We start from the raw sequence: 18923 nt of genomic DNA, 5'->3' as shown, positions 1-18923 counted from the left end.
TGGGATGTATTGCTTCTTACTAAGAAAGGCATATTACAGGTAATCATGCCAGGCACAGATCATGAGAACATCACACCTCTCTGGATGCTTCCAAGAAAGAATGAATTCTATGCAGTTATGTGAAAGGTCTTCAGGCAGACCTGCCTTTAAAAAGAACCCAAAAAAATGGTTTATGCTATTATAAACTAATTAGATTACTCCATGTCCCATACATCCATGCTGTAAGATATGTATATTTGTCTATATCTGCCCTCTGTACATACTGTCAAAAACCTAAACTGACACAAACGAAACCATCCAAAAGTAAGCTTCTTCTGTCTACTTTAGACTGTATTTCTTCATTTTCCTCTCTTAGTAATTACAACATCAGGATACTGTTTATCATCTTGCCTCAGCCATTCACCAGTTTTAAATAAGCATAATTTGAATCAAGACTGTGCAATTAAAGCCATCATAAGTAGATGCTCACATAGGACATTACTACAAAAACAGTAACCGCACTGCAACCACAGGTCACACCCAAGTTGTATAAATTCTAAGTTGTACAGTTGAGTCCTAAACCTTTTGTTATTCATGCTGGTGGAAGAGGATTCAGAATGCTCTTGCACGCTTTTGTATCCATAACCTGAACTACGCACAAGTGTAGAGAAGAAGAAAAAAACATTATGGCAGGTAAGTTAATAACAGGATGATTGCTCCAGATAATCACTCTTCCAATACAGATGAGTGAGATTTGCTGAGGAAACAAGATAAATTACATCTGGCTGTTTTCTTGGCTGTTTAGATCTTTTTAGGTTAACTGCATTTATGGGTTATTCTATGAGAACTACCAATTTTCCTTTTTTTTTTAATAATACCAAGGACATTTTTCTTTGTTCCTGTAACACAGAAAAATAGAGTAAAAAAGTATTTTTTCTACCATATGCATTAACTGGTCCATACAGTGTTTTTGCAGCCACATACTCAATATTTTTGACTCATGATCTGGGCAAACTGCCACACAGAAGTTCCAGGCTGCAATTCCTTTCTGACATCAAATTGATGTCTGGCCTCAGACAAGTCACTTGATGGCCTCTGGACTATCGGTTCACCTCCTTGCAGCATGTCTACAATTAACCTGTGCTATCTATATATGACATTGCACTTGCTCTGACTCTTATGCTGACTGGAAAGTTTTCTAGTTAGAAAGATGCATCATAGACACACATGGAGTCTATCTAGAAGCTGAAAAATTAATATCATCTCAAATCCCACCCTATTTCTGTAGTAGAACCATATGGATTTCCTCAGAGATGAACTTCATTAAGTGATTAAAGGTGGTGCTAAACCAGGTCCATTGGTCTGCAAAGGGTTAACATGCTCTAGTCGTGGTAGGAAGTTTTTGTCAAGTGGAATTCCTTTGGAATATCATATTGGGACTCTTCATCAAGGACTTTAGCAATAGGACAAGGGACAATTGGTTTAAACTTAAACAGGGGAAGTTCAGGTTAGATACAAGGAAATTCTTTACTGAGGGTGGCGAGACGCTGGCACAGGTTACCCAAAGAACTGGTAAATGCTCCATCCCTGGCAGTGTTGAAGGCCAGGTTGGACAGAGACTTGGGCAACACGGTTTGTTGTGAGGCATCCTTGCCCATGGCAGAGGGGGGTGGAATGAGATGATCTTAAGGTCCTTTCCAACCCAAACCATTCTACAATTCTATGATTCTGTACTGGTGAAAGGCACTTCTCAAACACATGAATTCATAGAGGGTTCTGTATTTTTTTCTGCTTTGTTTCTGTTTGTTGTTTTGTTGTTGTCATTGTTTTTTTAACTGATCAAGGATAAAGAAAGGTGGAAAGCTTTTGTAACAATCTGTGCTTCAGTGTCCCATTTTCAATAGTGGGCAATCTGTCATAGAATGGTTAATGCTGGAAAAGACCTTAAAGCTCATACAGTTCCAATCCACTGCCACAGGCAGGGGCACCTTCCCCTAGAGCAGCTTGCTCCAAGCCCCTGTGTTCAACCTGGCCTTGAGCACTGTCAGGGATGGGGCAGCCACAGCTTCTCTGGGCACCCTGTGCCAGCACCTCCCCACCCTCACAGGGAAGAAGTTCTTCCCTATATCTAACCTGAATCTCCCTTGTTTCAGTTTGAACTCATCACCCCTTGTCCTATCACTATAGTCCCTAACAAAGAGTCCCTCCCCAGCATCCCTATAGCTCCCCTTCAGACACTGAAAGCTGCTGTGAGATCTTCATGCAGCTTTTTTTTCTCCAGGCTGAAAAGCCCCAATGTTCTCAGCCTTTCTTTGTATGGGAGGTGTTCCAGCCCCTGGTCATCCTTTTGGCCTTCTCTGGACTCACTCCAACAGCTCCATGTCCTTCTTATGCTGGGGACACCAGAACTGCACACAGTGGTCCAAGTAGGGTCTCAATACTCCAGGTGGGTTTCATTATGATACAATTGAGCAATCCATAGCACTGCCTCAAGATATACCAGACCTAATGCTGCCATCTGTCCTCCACTGGTTATCTTTCTCCAACAGAGCATGAAAAAACACCTAGCTTAAAGCAACGAAACTGAAATAACTGATACAAGACACAAAAGAAGATAATGTGCAAGTCCAACAATGAAGATACTAGCCTTTTCTTCATCAGCTGTCACACAGCACTCCCAGGATTAGGCATACACTTGCTCATGAGTTTTAATACTTCTTTCTGTACATCTTTAAAGCATTCTGGGAACTAGAGATCTCCCGCAGAAAAAAAGCAGGAACATAGTACAGCAGAACAGCCTCTTCAAAACAAAGTCTTAGCTAAATATAATAGCTTTTTTGATTTATTTTTTAAATGAAGGATGAATTCCCTGAATGGATATTTTTTTCTGTCTCTGAGAGTTGCCTGCATGAAAGATATGGCAGGTGTTCCTCTAAGTTGTCATTGCTTATTTTACTAGAGCATGTAAACCCAGCCATATAATAAAATTACATTATAAAAGCTGAAAAGATGTACATGTTTGAAGGAAGAATGTTTTAATTAACTTGCCTTGTGTCTTTCTAGCCCTGAAAATAGCAAATGTCAACTGGCAATCCAAACTAAATAAAGCCGCACACCACACCTCTGATTACAGCAGCACAGAAGCAATCTTGAGGAGAGGTCAGGACTTCAACATCACTCTGAACCTCCAAGCAACAGAGCAATCTGGGGACAACTTCACCTTTATTGCAAGCACAGGTAATTTCCCCACAACACTCACATTCAAGTCACTGCAACTCCAAAACACAAATGCCTTACAGCTATGCAGTCCATTCCTGAATCATTAAACTTTGTCCTGTATGAATTCAGTATTTGTTGTCCTTTTAGGCTTAGGAGCTCCCATTTTAAAGTTCCATCTGTACCTCAAGGCAAAAGACAGTTAAGGTAATAATAACCAGAAAGGTAGGGGCCATTCTCATTCTGTGATCATTCGTGTTGTGATCTTTCATTTTATGATCCCCAAACATTTTTACAATTCCACCTCTCTCAGATCACAGACCACCCACCCCCACTCCTAACTCTCTGCTTCACCTGCTTAAACAACCCTTGAACTTCATGTGTTCCCTATTATGAGAACATCTATATGACTCCATTCATAAACCGTATCTTCCAAAAAAAACTTTTCCAAAAAATTCCTCTGGCAACTATTAACAATGAAACGCGTATTACGATGTGTGACTCATCCTGCCTGCATATTTTGTTTTCAGGACAACAAGCTCATCTAGAATGATTATGGGTGTACTCACCTTTACAGGGTTGTGCATGTAACAGGTTACAGAGATTCACTGCATCGGAGTGCAGCTAGTTTATGTTGAATAAGCATTGGACCTGACACACCACAATCTCTCAAAGTATTCATCAAAAAAGTACAGAATTAAGATCATCACTGACCTCAAGTTTGTCACCTACAGCTGTCATTCAGAACTGCTGTCCTTCCCTCTGGCAGGACCATATCCAGCAGAATCGCAGCAGACCAAAGCTGTATTTAACCTTTCTGAAGAGGGTGCCAGTGGCTGGAGTGCAACCCAAAAGCCCAGTGAGCCTGGCTGCATGAACTTCGTAATATTCAGCCCAGCCAATGCTGTCATTGGACGATACAAACTCAAGCTCCATATTGTTTCCGGGAACAAGAGCTCTTCAACACTCCTGGGCCAATTTGTGCTACTCTTCAATCCCTGGTGTCCAAGTATGTTTTGGTGTATCATATCCTTCAAATAACTCAATGTGTCTCAGTCAGGAAATCTGGGTGTCATGGTAAAGCATGCAACTGACAGTCACAGCTACAGAAAGATACTTTTTTTATTTGACATTGAGGATTAAGTTTTTGCCCCTTCAGTGCTGCAATGCATCAAAGAGCTTGTCTTTTGCTTCTAGAGTAAGAAATCAGAGGCAGGAAATATTCCAAATATTTATTCTATATTTCCCCCCCCGATACTTGCATTCAATTATAAACCAAGCGGTATCTACCAATAAGACACATACTGAGATTAGTTGAAGGGACAGGAGCATAGTCAGTTCCCCTTAAAGGAACTTCACGCTTATATTATTCACTCTGTAAATGATTATGGAGTCCTAAGTGTGAATGCACAGGCAGCCTGACCTGTTCTCTGAACTCCCCTTCAAATGAGATTTTCACTTACAGCAAGATAACTTTGCTTTCAGTCAGTATGTCTCATTCTGTTTCTAGATGATGATGTCTATATGGCTAATGAAAAGGAGCGATGGGAGTATGTCCTGAATGACAGTGGAATCATATTTCAGGGACTGGAAAAAAATATTCAACAAGAAGCTTGGAACTTTGGGCAGGTAAACAGCATCATCTATTTTAGAATGTTGAAAATAAGAACATTATTAGGTAAATAGGCTCTTGAGAAGGGACAAAAATTACCTCGTAGCATAAGAGTTCAGAATTCCTCTCTCACTTCTGTTTTACTTGCAGATATATATCTCATTTATTGACACATTACAGCATCATCAGGATCATCTTCCCTGTCTGGCATGTGCTAATACCGAAATAAACAAAGCATAACTTTCATTTTCTTTTGCCTATTACAGAAAATGGCAAAATTCTACTTGTTTCTTGACCCTTGTAAAGGGCAAGGGAAAATATTACAGTATTAACCTCTAGGTATTGCAAGGCTAGTACATCTAAATATTTACAGAATTGGTTCAATAATGGGGCAGAAGATACTAAAAGAATATCCCAAATCTACTCAACCGAAGTAACTCAAGTTGGGAATTTTGAAAATCAGTTTGGCTTCCTAAGTATAACTGCTACAGTCATAGTTACAGTCTACAGGTAGTCACATTGCTATCCTGCAACTCGCTGGGACAGCCAAAACCATTCCAGACCACTTCTTGACTCACTTTTGCACCAGCAGTTGTACACAGTGCTCCTCCTGATCACTGTGACTACTTTTACACTAATAAATGAAACAAGGCCAGACCTGCTTTCTGTCTTAGAGGTCATGCAGCATCCTAGCCTGATTGCATCCATGCAATAGTGCCACAGCACTATGGCACCCTGGGCCCAACACAGTGTCCCAGTGATTATGATCCACAATAATTATTTTTGTGGATTTCTTTCCATTCAGATCATCTGATATAAGGTACAGACAGTCCATCAGCTTTTATAACATATATAAGGGTACCTGTGGGAGCAAGACAGGATGTGCAAGAGTGAGAAGCCTGATAACCCAGATCTGGAGTAGTCTTGTGTGTTCCACCAGGCCATGTAATGTCTTTGTGAATACTAGCAATGGCCCCAAACCACCCTCAGAAATATCTGTCTTTCAAATATTATGGAGGCTCAGCAATGTAATGCTTGTTTTCTTTGTGGCCCTATTTTCTTTAACAGTATAGAAAATTCCTGTATTACCAACATCATGCTATTGCACTAGGAGAAGGAAAGTAGGTTGGGAGTTCATCCTTGGGTTGATTTATAAAATTAGCCTTTAATTTATTGATTGATTTGATTTCAGTTTGAAGAGGATATCCTTGATATCTCTCTGGCTATACTGGATCGAAGCCTGAACCACTGCCAAGATCCAGCTGTTGATGTATCCAACCGAAACAGTCCTATCTATGTGAGCAGGGTTATCAGTGCTATGGTAAAGTGATCAATTAGTTACAGGTGTACAATGCACTTACTATCAGAACCCCTAATACTTTATGGTGAATCCTGTGATGTTTTATTGGAGTAGCTAACTTTTCTGCAAAAAAAAAGAGACAAAATTGAGATATATTTTCAGAAACAATAGAATCAAGAATAGAATGGTTTGGGGACCTTAAAGCAGTACCACCTCCCTGCCATGTGCAGGGACGGGTGCCACTAAACCAGGCTGCCCCAAGCCCCATCCAACTTGGTGTTGAACGCTGCCAGGGATGGGGCAGCCACAGCTTCTCTGGGTAACCTGGTAACAGATCTTTCACTAATTTGGAAAGCTTGTGTCTGTTCTGAAATCATTTGCTAAGTTTTTCAAACACCAAGGGAAATATGAAGTATTTTGGAAAACCCGTGGTGACATAGCTGTATTTCATGTGTGTATTTAATATTCTTCACTTAAAGGGTATTTGTTCAGGGAGACCTGTATGTATTTCCTTGAACAGTTCCATCTTTTCAACACACCCCCATCCTCACAAACATACTGCACAACTAGACTACTGAAAAGTTTTCCGTTTTAGAATGAATACATGCCCTACTACCACATTCCAACTGTTGCATGTGAACAGATAAAATCCTATCTTGGATTCAAATATTATATCCCACTACTCAGCCAATGAGAAAGGTGGCACAAAGAGAGTCATTCCCTCTTTCCCTTCTGTAAATGTTTTAATTTTCTCATAAGAAGGACTCTTTTAGGTTAACAGCAATGATGAAAAAGGAGTAGTGGAAGGGAAGTGGAATGGAAAATACTGCTCAGGAACCAACCCTCTACAGTGGAGTGGAAGTGTGACCATCCTCCGAAAGTGGTACAGGGGGAGATACAAACCTGTCCGGTATGGCCAATGCTGGGTCTTTGCAGGAGTAATGTGCACAGGTATACATGAAGGGGTGAAGAATACTATCAGAAAGGAAGCTTACTAGAATTTGTCTAGCTTTAACTTTGTGATATTGAAACTCTGACAGAGAGAGTGAAGAACCTATGCTTTCCATTCATGAAGGGTTATTTTCTTCTATTTTAAACAACCATAAGTTGTAGTACTGCACCCTAGTTTTCTGAATCACCAAACAAAATGCAAAGCAGTTTACAGGCTGAAAAGAGCAAGGTTTCCTGTTTCAAAGCTAGAGTTCAAATTAAAACCAGTGCTCTTCTAAGTCTATGTCCTCACAATGCCAGTGTTGTGTCTTACCTACTGATGACAAAAAAACAAATCACATTTCAGAGGACCTATAAAAGTAGCTGCAAGTTGGGAAAAGCGTTTCATTTTAGCAGGTTCCATTCAGAGCTGCTCTGAAACAAGTGTCACTTTGGGGAAAATACAAAGGAAAAATAATGTAAATGAGGGGTATGTCTCAGACAGGAAGAAGAAAAAGAAGGCAACACAGAAGCAAACACAAGGAGAAAATGGGAAAAAGAACAGGATGAAGAATGAAAGATTAAAATAAATGGGTGAATCTAACTCTTAAAAAGAACATGGCAGCTAAGAATGTCATGCGAGTGGAGCTGTCTTCTAAGCAATTGTACACAATGACAGTGACTTGCATCATTATCTAACAGGGAAGTTTCTGAGGGCTTGTTTCCCCACTGAAAACATATACACTAGACTGCTTTTCCTAAAAAGGAACAGAAAAATACTTTCTAAATGTCTGTATAATGGATTTACAGCACTTTCATGTTATTCTATATTGCAGTTCTACGATCTCTGGGAATACCTACTCGTGTTATTACAAACTTCAACTCTGCTCATGACAGGAATATAAATCTAAGTGTTGATAAGTACGTTGACATTTCTGGAAAGACCCTGCACTTGACCGAAGACAGTGTGTGGTAAATACAATTATTTCTTTCTCTTAGTATTTCTTCCATTATATTCTCCTCTAATTAAAATATCATGCTCCTGAAAAATCACATGCTCCCAGTGCTAAAAAACCCTATAACAAATAATCAGGGGAGTGTTCAGAAATGCAGCATGTGGTCAGTTTCAGCATTACGAAGAATTAGCAGAGGAGATGCTTTGTACCACTGCTATTGAACATATAACTTGAAAATATAACTGCTAATTTTGTCTCTACTGTATGAAAGTTTAAATAGTAAAAAAAAACCTAATTGAAGTGATTCACCTCTTGCCCAAAAATGGAACCAGCTGGTCCCTCGATTCCCAGAGCAGAGCACTCTCAGGAGCCCCAGAGTTTTAAACCCAGTTTCTGTGCTACATGCTGTTGATTGTCATAAGTCTTTCATGATTACCATTATACATCCCTTGCGCAGTACTATGAGATTACCAAAGTAAAAATGATACACTGGAACAGGTTGCCCAGGGGGGTTGTGGAGTCTTCTACGTTGGAGATATTCAAGGCCCCCCTGGACAAGTTCCTGTGTGATGTACTCTAGGTTTCCCTGCTCTTGCGGGGGAGTTGGACTGGATGATCTTTCGAGGTCCCTTCCAACCCTTGGGATTCTGTGATTCTGTGATTTAATGCAACTGAGAAATAAATCCATCATTAGGAAGAACATGCCATTTCTTTCTAGACAGAAAATATCACACTGCACATGAGTTGTACTGCATGCATAAGTGTTTCAGTCACTAAGCACACTATACTATGTGGACCAAATGGGCTATATGTGACATGAAGTAGAAAGCAACTGTGAAATAAATGCCAGCAGATAGTAACATGCACAGGAGACCTTTGGCTGTAAAGTATGTTGCTCTGGAATGTCCAGAATTCTTCAACACTTGACTTCGCAATGAATTATTTTCCTTTTAATGTTTTTCTCATAACATCCCAACATTTCTCAGAGATCTGAACACAAAAAACTGGCAAAGAAGGCTAAAGAGGTACTCAAGGAGTTGACAGCTGGTCTCTCCAGAGAGTTTTTAATCACTCAACAAGAGTTATTTCATGCACTCTACCAGAAATGTGTACCAAATCTTTCAATATAAAATTAATTGTATGAATTAGAGATTCCCTATTCTACCTCCCTCATAGGAATTTCCATGTTTGGAATGAAAGCTGGTTCATTAGAAGAGATCTTGGCTCTTTTTATGATGGATGGCAGGTTCTGGATGCAACACCCCAGGAAAGGAGCAAAGGTAACACTGCTGTAAATATAAAAAGCTGTAGATATTGTTACTCCTAAGGACTGGTTCTGAAATTTCAGGATAGCTCTCTTCCTTCTGCTCTCTGTGGATGTAGCATTAATCCAGGTGCAGAAGAAAAGTAATACCTATATCAATCTCTAGTACACGCTTTTCTGTCAGCCTCTGGATTGCCTACTAGCATGCAGTTCTTTTGTTTTATCTTCTGCCTCCAGAAAAGCCAGCACATCTTAAGTCCACCTATCTCACCCTTGCTTGTCTTAGCTCCTAACAGATTCGTAAAATGACACAGAATAGCTAAGGCAAACCTTTAGATATTTTACTCCAACCCCCTGCTCAGCACAGGGTCAATTAGAAAAGGTTTCTCAGGATCCTATCCAGTGGGGTTTTGAATATTTCATAGGATGGATACTCTACAGGCTCCCTGAGCTTGCTCTGTCAAGCTCTGTCGCAGAGGTTGACCACCCTCACAGTAAAAGTTTTTTTTTTGTTGTTTAAATGGAATTTTCTGCGTTTCAATTTCTGCCCACTGCTACTTGTCCTTTCACTGGATATTACTGAGGAGTCTGATTCTGTCCCCTTTACGCTCTCCCACCAGGTATTTATACACATTGATAAGATTCCCCCAAGCCTTCCCTTCAGGTAGAACAGCCCCAGTTATTATCCCTTAATCTTTTCTGTGGCACTGTGAAGGACTTGCTCACGTATGTCCATATCTTTCCTGTACAAGGAGCCCAGAAGTAGACAGAGCACTCCAGATGTGGTCTCACCAGTGCTGAGTAGAAGGAAGTGCCCTTGCAAGGGCACGCTGCTGGCATTAGACACATTTGCTGGCTTGCACTGCACAGATTTAGCAGCAAAACAAATTAAACCCCCTTTTAGTAAGATGCCAAGTAAAGATTTCAGAGCTTATAGTCACAGGGCTGAACCAAACAGTTTACATCAGAAAATAAAATATGCCCCACGACTATACCCTGTATTTTACTGGACTCTCTGGAATGGGTAGGAATTTATGATATCCCTGTGGCATCCAAGAACATGGCATATATATACAAAGCCACATGAATGAAACTCCAAACTGTTCTCTGGTTCTAAAACCAAGACATAGAATGGCTCTTGTTCACAGCACTGAACTCCCATATCAGACCGAAATAACAGCACAACCTGCTGGGAACAAACCCTGTCCCATTCCCTGAAATCTTCAGAGCCACTGTCTGAAAGATATCTCATTGCCAAGGGAAGAAATAATCACACTAGGGAACTTGCTAGCAAGGAAACAGTGTTGACAACCAGTAGCCAGCACCTGGGTTCACACTTTGGCTCTAGCTTTGTTTACTAATACAGACAGAACTTACTTGATCTAGTTTGATTACGTCCATCAAAAGAATAATTTATTTGGCCATTTAAAACCCATCAAACTCCAGATAAAGTGCTTCTCATTCCCCACGACTGAGTTTACCAAACTTAGTTTCCTGGTTTTTCTCAATGCACATACAGCATTGATGGCTCACATCTCATAAGTCTGACTACACTTCAGACTCTCTGCCCATCCTCTCCTTTCACAAAACAGCTTAGCATACAGCTTTGCAAGCTTTGGAGGGTCAGAACATTTCACACAGTACGCATCATAGAAAGTGTTAATTCCTACACCTTAGTAGCCTTACAACCTCCTCTGTGCTTTTACCTTTTGATAGAAAATGCAAGTAGAATCTCTGGATATGCTGTTACCGTAACACACAGATGTAAAAACAAATCACTTTATCCAAATGTGTCTTTGGAGTGACTACCTCTTCTTCTTGCTGTCAGCATGATTAGTGTTCTTTTGCAACAGGCAGTCATTTAACTTCTCCCTCTCTCTATTACAGGCATATATCAGTGTGGTCCTGCCTCCACTAGAGCCATTAAGGAAGGGGATGTGAACCTGGATTATGACAGTTCATTTGTATTTGCAGCAGTGAATGCTGACTATGTTACTTGGATTCACTATAGCAACAAAAGAAAAGAGAGAATTTATTCTGATACTAGGAAGATTGGAAAATTTATCAGCACCAAAGCAGTGGGCACCAACTCCCGTGTGGATGTCACTGCTAATTACAAATATCCAGAAGGTAAGTTCTTTATTACAGTTGTCTAGCCACTGACGGTGAGAAGAAAAAAAAATTTAGGTCTTCACGGGATTGAGCACTGACTTAATTTCTTTACTTTTTCTGGAACAAAGGAATTGTGAATTTTCAAAGTTGTAGGGCTCACTGTCATAGAATCATAGAATAGTTAGGGTTGGAAAGGACCTTAAGATCATCCAGTTCCAACCCCCCTGCCATGGGCAGGGACACCTCACACTAAACCATGCCACGCAAAGCTTTGTCCAAACTGGCCTTGAACACTGCCAGGGATGGAGCATTCACAACCTCCCTGGGCAACCCATTCCAGTGCCTCACCACCCTTACAGTAAAGAATTTCTTCCTTATATCCAATCTAACCTCTGCTGTTTAAGTTTTAACCCGTTACCCCTGGTCCTACCACTACAGTCCCTAATGAATAGTCCCTCCCCAGCATCCTTACAGCTCCCCTTCAGATACTGGAAGGCTGCTCTGAGGTCTCCATGCAGTCTTCTCTTCTCCAGGCTTAACAGCCCCAACTTTCTCAGCCTGTCTTCATATGGGAGGTGCTCCAGTCCCCTGATCATCCTCGTGGCCTCCTCTGGACTTGTTCTAAGAGTTCCATGTCTTTTTCATGCTGAGGACACCAGCACTGCACACAATACTCCAAGTGAGGTCTCACAAGAGCAGAAGGGGCAGGATCACCTCCTTCGACCTGCTGGTCATGCTCCTTTTGATGCAGCCCAGAACACGGTTGCTTTCTGGGCTGCAAGTGCACACTGAAGCCAGCTCATGTTCATTTTCTCATTGACCAACACCCCCAAGTCCTTCTTCTCAGGGCTGCTCTGAATCTCTTCTCTGCCCAACCTGAAGCTGTGCCTGGGATTGCTCTGACACAGGTATAGGACCTTGCACTTGTCATGGTTAAACTTCATGAGGTTGGCATCAGCCCACCTCACAAGCGTGTCAAGGTGGGCATTCCTTCCCTCCAGCGTATCAACCGAACCACACAGCTTGGTGTCATCAGCAAACTAAAGCTGATCATCTGTCAGCTGATCATGACTCAATGTAGCTTTTGTGGCCCTTGATGAAATAACGATGTATTCAATACAAAATCAAAGCTACTTCTGTAAACATCCTGTCCCAGCTGTGCTGATTAGGTGGTGAGAATATTTATGTTATGACACATGGGGGAGTTGTCTGGGGAGCGTTCTTGCAAAAGGATTTTTTCACCCTTAATTTCCAAGGAGATGGCAATTACAGCAGCACCGAGCTCTATGAGCTCTTCCAGGCTCGTAACTTCTAACAAGTGCCTATGATCAGCCAGCTGAAGCTGACAGGTAGCTTTTACGTTCCAGCCTTTATGGCCATGTACACTCATTTGCTTTTGTATGACAATTATTTAGGTTAGACCTCACTTTCTCCTCATGTATATTTTTGCCCTCCTCAACTTTCCTAAACTGCATTTACTGAGAGCAATTATAGCTGCCTTGCATTATATCCAACATTCATGAGACCTCTGACCACGTTATCTTTCAAAGCAGGATCCCGGAAGGAAAGAAAGGTGTATAAAAAGGCACTGAAGCTGCTTGGTGTGATACGCACTGGGAAAAGAACCAAAATTAAAAGACACAGAAGACAATCTTCAGTAGCATGGAGACAAAATACGACACAGCCTGCACAAACACCCAGTATTTCAGGGAAGCTGATCCTTGATGCATCTCCTGTAATTGGCCAGGACATCCTCCTAATCTTGGCACTCAAGAACTTAATCTCAGATTTTAAGACCATAAAGGTTAAACTGAGGGCGTCAGCCATTCTCTACACAAGAAAACATAAGGCAGAGATTTTGCAGTTGTCTAGGTCTATCAAACTTGGATCTGAAGAAGGTAATTTAAATTTTATTACAGCTTACAAGACATAGCTTTGGTTTGTGGCCAAATCACATAGAAATAATGAATGGCTCAAGAAGTGCAGGACCTGCAAACGGTTGGAGGTTAAGACTATTCAGGGGAAGAGAAACATGCATTTGCCCCTTCTTAACCATTTGCCTTTGAGCACTGTCAGCAAGGATACTGAGCTGGGTGACCTTTCGTCTGACCCAGCACAGTCATTATTAGTTCTCCATTAAGACCTTTTTTAATAAGATAGAACAACTACAAGACATACATAGGAGACTACTTAGATATCAGCTCCCCATAAGCAAAATATAAACACAGATTTGAGGAAGAAACATAAGGATACATCTTTTGCAGCAGAACAGGAACTACCTGCAGATAGTGGCCTTTGCCCTGCTTTTATAGGGCCAGTGCTGAAAAAATGACACACGTAGAAGAGATGAATATAGCTGCCCTCTGAAGCTAACACACACACGTAAGCCTTTCCACTGTTCCAGCAGTACAGTAACATTTTTTCTCAATGTACTGAGATCCGCTGCACACAGGCTGATGGTGCATGCTCTTTAAGGCAGAGGCTGGACAGCTGCTTCAGCAAGGGCATTTAAACCAATCCACGTTCTCACTTTTGCCTTCTTTGCAAGGAAGGAGCATTAAACGGTCAGCTTCAGATAGATGAAAAAAAACCAAACCCACCAGCAGGGGTTGCCACATATATCCATCCTCCAAATGGTCCAGCTACCAAACTGTACCTGAGAATTTAGTGTTTGATGTGAATGTAAGTAAAAGTCACCCATGAGCATCATTCCTGTCTATGGGCTGTCACACCCACAAAGGGACAGCCCCAGGGTAATAGCATCCTTGCTCCTTAAAATACAGATAGATTACAGATAGCTGGTGCTTAGACACAGGAAAAAGAAGAGATGGAAACACTGCTTTTATTTACTTTCCAGTGAAAAATATTTCAATCAAGATCTCCTATTCCCAGTATAAATATGCTCTGATGGATGACAGGAAGATCCTAGTGACTGCTGTGTGTGAAACCAAACAGGGAGCCTCGCTTCTAGTGGAGAAGGATATTGTACTTCAGCATCCTTTTCTCACCATCAAGGTAAAAGTTAGACCCCTTTGTGTCCCTGTAGAGATGTGTTGAGAAGAACTAGAATCCTTACTCTATTTACTCCTCATGGAAAGGAGGGTGGGAAGTGAAATCATGCCTGAGGGTGATTTGATCTTGTTGCTCTAGTAACAAACCATATGATACAAGTGAAATGAAATACCCTAAAGAAAAGCAAACTATTCCAAGACACAGCTGTGCTATGGCATTCTTGCCATTGGTTGTTGATACAGTACTGATAAAAGTTCTCAGTATTACGAGGGTTACAAGGTAAGATTATCTCTGGAGAAACAGACAGACAGAGGGAAACAGAGACACAGAGATTTAGCTCACATCTATGACTCCATTATTGTAAGGGAAGTCTAATTATTCTCTTCCAGTTTATTTAGGAATCATGGTTTTTACAAAAGAAATCTACTTAACTGATAATACCTGGGGCTGGGGCTGTCAGGCTTCTTATTATTAATCCTCAAAGAAGTTCTTTTACCTTCTCAGGAAAAGGGGCACTTTTCATCTCATAACATCTCAAATGCTGAATAATTAGAACCAGAGGCTATTTTTTTTTCTTTACTGCCTTAAGACAGACAAGTGACAGATGTTGCACAATGGATAAAAAGCAAGTTTTAATCTAACTAGCCTAACTTCTTTTGGACAGCTCAGTATATTCATATGCTGCCTCAGACATGGAATTGAATGCTGTCTGTCTACTGTACTGTAAACAACATACAGGGAGTATGATAATTTGTGGAGTCTTTCAGAGCTCCAGACTATATTAGCTATCCCAAACCACTGTCAGCAGCATACAGGAAAAGCAAAGTTACGCAGAGGAACAAAACGCTGGATTTTTATGTCTGGTAATTTCTGAATACCAAGTTTCAGTGAATCTTTGTAAAAAGACTTCTATGCTGTATCATGCAAATAAGGGTCATCTTATAAAAGGCAGGCACCTGAATTAAATTATTTCAATTCAGTGACTAAGTTTCAAGAAGGGTTTATGTTTCTGTTGATTGAAACTTCTGTATAAACATACACTCAACAATGGAGAAATGCAACTGGGGTGTTGGACTTCTCCATTATGTTAATTAACATTAATACTTGTATTCTCATTATGTCCTCAGTCTGGTAAGTACCATACACTGTGTTACACTCAACACCATACACTGACGTAGCTAAGAAGTTAGGACTAGGCTGACTAAATCAGCGAGCCACAATGGATTCAAACCTGAACCTGATGTCCCAAAATAGGTATATATATTAATTCTTGGCTCCTTGCTGTCCAGAAGACCCTAAGAAAAGGTAAGTAGTTTGCAATGGGAATTAAATGAGAAAAAAAACATGAAAAAGAAGTGAGTCTAATGCCGTGGCTGAGCAGAATGTTTTCTCTGTCCAGGTCCTTGGTCCAACAGTGGTACACAAGGCTGTTACTGTGCAGGTCACATTTACCAACCCACTGCCTGAAGTGGTGACAGACTGTGTCCTGAGAGCAGAAGGTAGCGGCCTGCTCAAAGAGCAACTCCGAATCAAGTACGTAAACGCTATACAGCTAATAACTTCTTCAATTTTGTGGGAAATCTGGAATAAAAGTGAGGGTTTTCTAAGAATCAGCCAACCTCCCGAGTCTTGTTTGCACCAACCTTGGACAAAACACCACCACATCAGTACTCTCCATATACTGCTTGGAGTTCTTTACACAACCTTTGCCAAACCTTGAATTACAGAATGCTCAGGAAGTAGAGAGATAGCCTGCTTCGAATGACAGCGTGTAACTCAACACTCCTGTAATAAGTAACTGAATTACTTAAAGGGCAAAAGTTTTAAAACATTCTTCTTTTTGTGGTTTGCAGAAGGAAAATCAAACAGTCTTTAAAGGATAAAGGAAAAAAATGCTATCTTTTTTTTCCTTCAGATATTAAATTACTAAAGAGCCAGGACATATACTATAATGAAATGTCTTTAAAATGTGTCCATTGTTATCATATCAATTTACCATGCACTATACTGTACAGAAACTGTTCTCCCATCTCCTCCACTGTTATTGTTTTTAAAACATTTTTTGAAGTCTTCAGAATTTTTATGTTGGGGAAGTTTCACAAAGAAACTGTGAGGGGAAAACAAAAAAAAGATGGCAAAAGTGGGATTATGATACAAATCACTAGGGCTTCACTTACATTGAATACAAAATTCAGGCCTAGATTGTGACCTTGAACCTAAATTTGCCTTTCTAGCATTGGGTTTGCTCAGCTTCAATACCTCCTTAGATCATAGAGGCCCTTTTCCCCCATACTCTCTGCTTTCTGGTGCTAATATCACTCTCCTTGTGCTGGACAGCCAAGACCCTTTCAAACTACGGACATAAAATCAATAGGTAATTATATTTACCACACCAAAATACAGCATGAGCATATCTACAGTACTACAAACCTTGTGAGTGTTCAGGGTAATATATACTTGGTTTTGAGCTCTTCTAAAGGTAATCCTTCTGATCATTCCTCAGGTGCTCAATATATTTTGCCCTCATGACATAATTCTTAATCCCCTGTAGAATCATAGAATAGTTAGGGTTGGAAAGGACCTTAAGATCATCCAGTTCCAACCCCCCTGCCATGGGCAGGGACACCTCACACTGAACCATGCCACGCAAAGCTTTGTCCAACCTGGCTTTGAACACTGCCAGGGATGGAGCATTCACAACCTCCCTGGGCAACCCATTCCAGTGCCTCACCACCCTTACAGTAAAGAATTTCTTCCTTATATCCAATCTAACCTCTGCTGTTTAAGTTTTAACCCGTTACCCCTGGTCCTATCACTACAGTCCCTAATGAATAGTCCCTCCCCAGCATCCTTATAGCTCCCCTTCAGATACTGGAAGGCTGCTCTGAGGTCTCCATGCAGTCTTCTTTTCTCCAGGCTGAACAGCCCCAACTTTCTCAGCCTGTCTCCATACAGGAGGTGCTCCAGTCCCTGATCATCCTCGTGGCCTCCTCTGGACTTGTTCTAAGAGTTCCATGTCCTTTTTATGTTGAAGACACCAGAACTGCACACAATACTCCAAGTGAGGTCTCACAAAAGCTATCACAGGTTGAGAACTGCAACTACTCCACCACATCCATTCCAGCTTGATTAATTCCTCAAGGATAGTCTTGTGGGGCCTGTGGACATGGAAGGTTATGTGCACCTGTGCTAGGAGCATGCAAACACAGCAGCCTCTGATTCTTCCCTTCCATACTCTCTTAGATTTGTGGACTCTGAAGAATACATAGTCAGAATTTTTCACATGCTTGAACTTACAACTGTATTCTTTCTTTCAGTGTGGCAAGAATGGACCCCATGGAGAGCTCAACAGTCCAATTTGAAATCATACCCTACAGCAGTGGCAAGAGGCAGCTTCAGGTGGACTTGTTTTGCAGCCATTTTTCAGACATTAAGGGGTTTGTAATGCTTGATGTGGCTCCTGCTCAGTGAGATGACCTGTACATCAGTACAGTTTTGGCTCTGTTTATGAGACTGATATAGCATTCATACATTCGTCTGCCCAGAAGCACAGACTACTCAGCCAAAGAAAAGTGACACAATATGAACAGAAATTAAGAAAAAGGTACTAGACATTATACTTGCAAAGACAATGTCATCTTTTTCATTCCCTAACCTGTTTAATGATTCTTTATGAATAGAATTCCTAGTGGAAATCATTACATAATTTAACCTGAAGGAGAGGATCAAGCGTGATGGTTTTCAGCATTAGAGCCTGTAGCAATCATAACAGCTAGTTTTTCAAGGAACACAATTTAAAATCACTGTTGTGTAAGATTCATTGAACACAACTCAAATATAATCACTAAATATAAATTTTATTCAATAACAGCCAAAATACTGTCCAAATAGCTGACATAAATCAATTCCAGAATTAAATTTATTATTTCATTTAATTATTAGGAGGAAAATGAAGCAGTAAGATATGACAGCATTACAACTCTTTTCTTATGACTGAAAAAATTAGAAGCTATTCAATAAGCAATACTCCTTGATTCAGGAGTTGTCCTGTTCAGATCATGACTTAATCATGTGATAAATCATAAAAAATTAAATGCTTGGCAAAGACGTGACTGGGAGTAACAGTATAAAAGCAAATAAAAGAAGCAATACCTTGATTAAGGAGTGGCAAGTACTAGACTGTCTGAAATAGTAATAGGCTGGAATAGCTGTTCCAGAAAACAGAAATTAAGCAGAACATCATTAAAGAGTAAAAATGTGACCTGTCATCTGGACTGACACGTTTATTCACACGCATATCTCGTTACACATGCACCACTGTCTCAAAATGCGCAGAGTTCCTTCTGAATGAACCACAAGAAAGAATGAAACTTCTCCAAAGATAACAATGTATCATCACAGTAAATCTGACTGAAACCAAAGCACATAACTGAACATGAGCTGGCAGTGTGCGTTTGCAGCCCAGAAAGCAAACAGCATATGGGGCTGCATCAAAAGAAGCATGACCTGCAGGTGGAAGGAGGTAATCCTGCCCCTCTACTC

The 18923-nt window shown here is 40.7% G+C and overlaps 1 protein-coding gene across 4 annotated transcripts; it reads left to right on the top strand.

The window, feature by feature from the left end:
- Nucleotides 1-528: 528 nt before the first annotated feature.
- On the top strand, nucleotides 529-18649 carry LOC101879896 (protein-glutamine gamma-glutamyltransferase 6-like). 4 transcript variants are annotated; one of them, XM_031054522.2, is made up of 13 exons: nucleotides 529-672; nucleotides 3043-3216; nucleotides 3965-4204; nucleotides 4706-4824; nucleotides 6000-6104; nucleotides 6881-7058; nucleotides 7874-8009; nucleotides 9170-9273; nucleotides 11145-11387; nucleotides 12920-13267; nucleotides 14227-14384; nucleotides 15781-15914; nucleotides 17699-18649. In XM_031054522.2, the coding sequence occupies exons 1-13, from the start codon at nucleotides 666-668 to the stop codon at nucleotides 17850-17852; spliced, it is 2100 nt and encodes a 699-aa protein (XP_030910382.2). In that variant the 5' UTR covers nucleotides 529-665; the 3' UTR covers nucleotides 17853-18649. The 4 variants fall into 4 exon arrangements, with proteins under 4 accessions (XP_030910382.2, XP_030910380.2, XP_030910383.2 ...); XM_031054520.2 differs by having other exon boundaries at nucleotides 6000-6128; XM_031054521.2 differs by having other exon boundaries at nucleotides 530-672; nucleotides 6000-6128; nucleotides 12923-13267.
- Nucleotides 18650-18923: the final 274 nt, after the last annotated feature.

Source organism: Melopsittacus undulatus, chromosome 10 (genome assembly GCF_012275295.1).
Source record: "Melopsittacus undulatus isolate bMelUnd1 chromosome 10, bMelUnd1.mat.Z, whole genome shotgun sequence".
Taxonomy (NCBI): Eukaryota; Metazoa; Chordata; class Aves; order Psittaciformes; family Psittaculidae; genus Melopsittacus; species Melopsittacus undulatus.
Note: the sequence above shows the minus strand (reverse complement) of the source record. Positions and strands in the feature narration are given on the sequence as shown.

Coding starts and splice junctions, on each gene's coding strand:
- LOC101879896 (XM_031054520.2), top strand. Junction 3,217..3,964: donor CACCTTTATTGCAAGCACAG/GTAATTTCCCCA, acceptor TCCCTCTGGCAG/GACCATATCCAGCAGAATCG. Junction 4,205..4,705: donor CTTCAATCCCTGGTGTCCAA/GTATGTTTTGGT, acceptor TTCTGTTTCTAG/ATGATGATGTCTATATGGCT.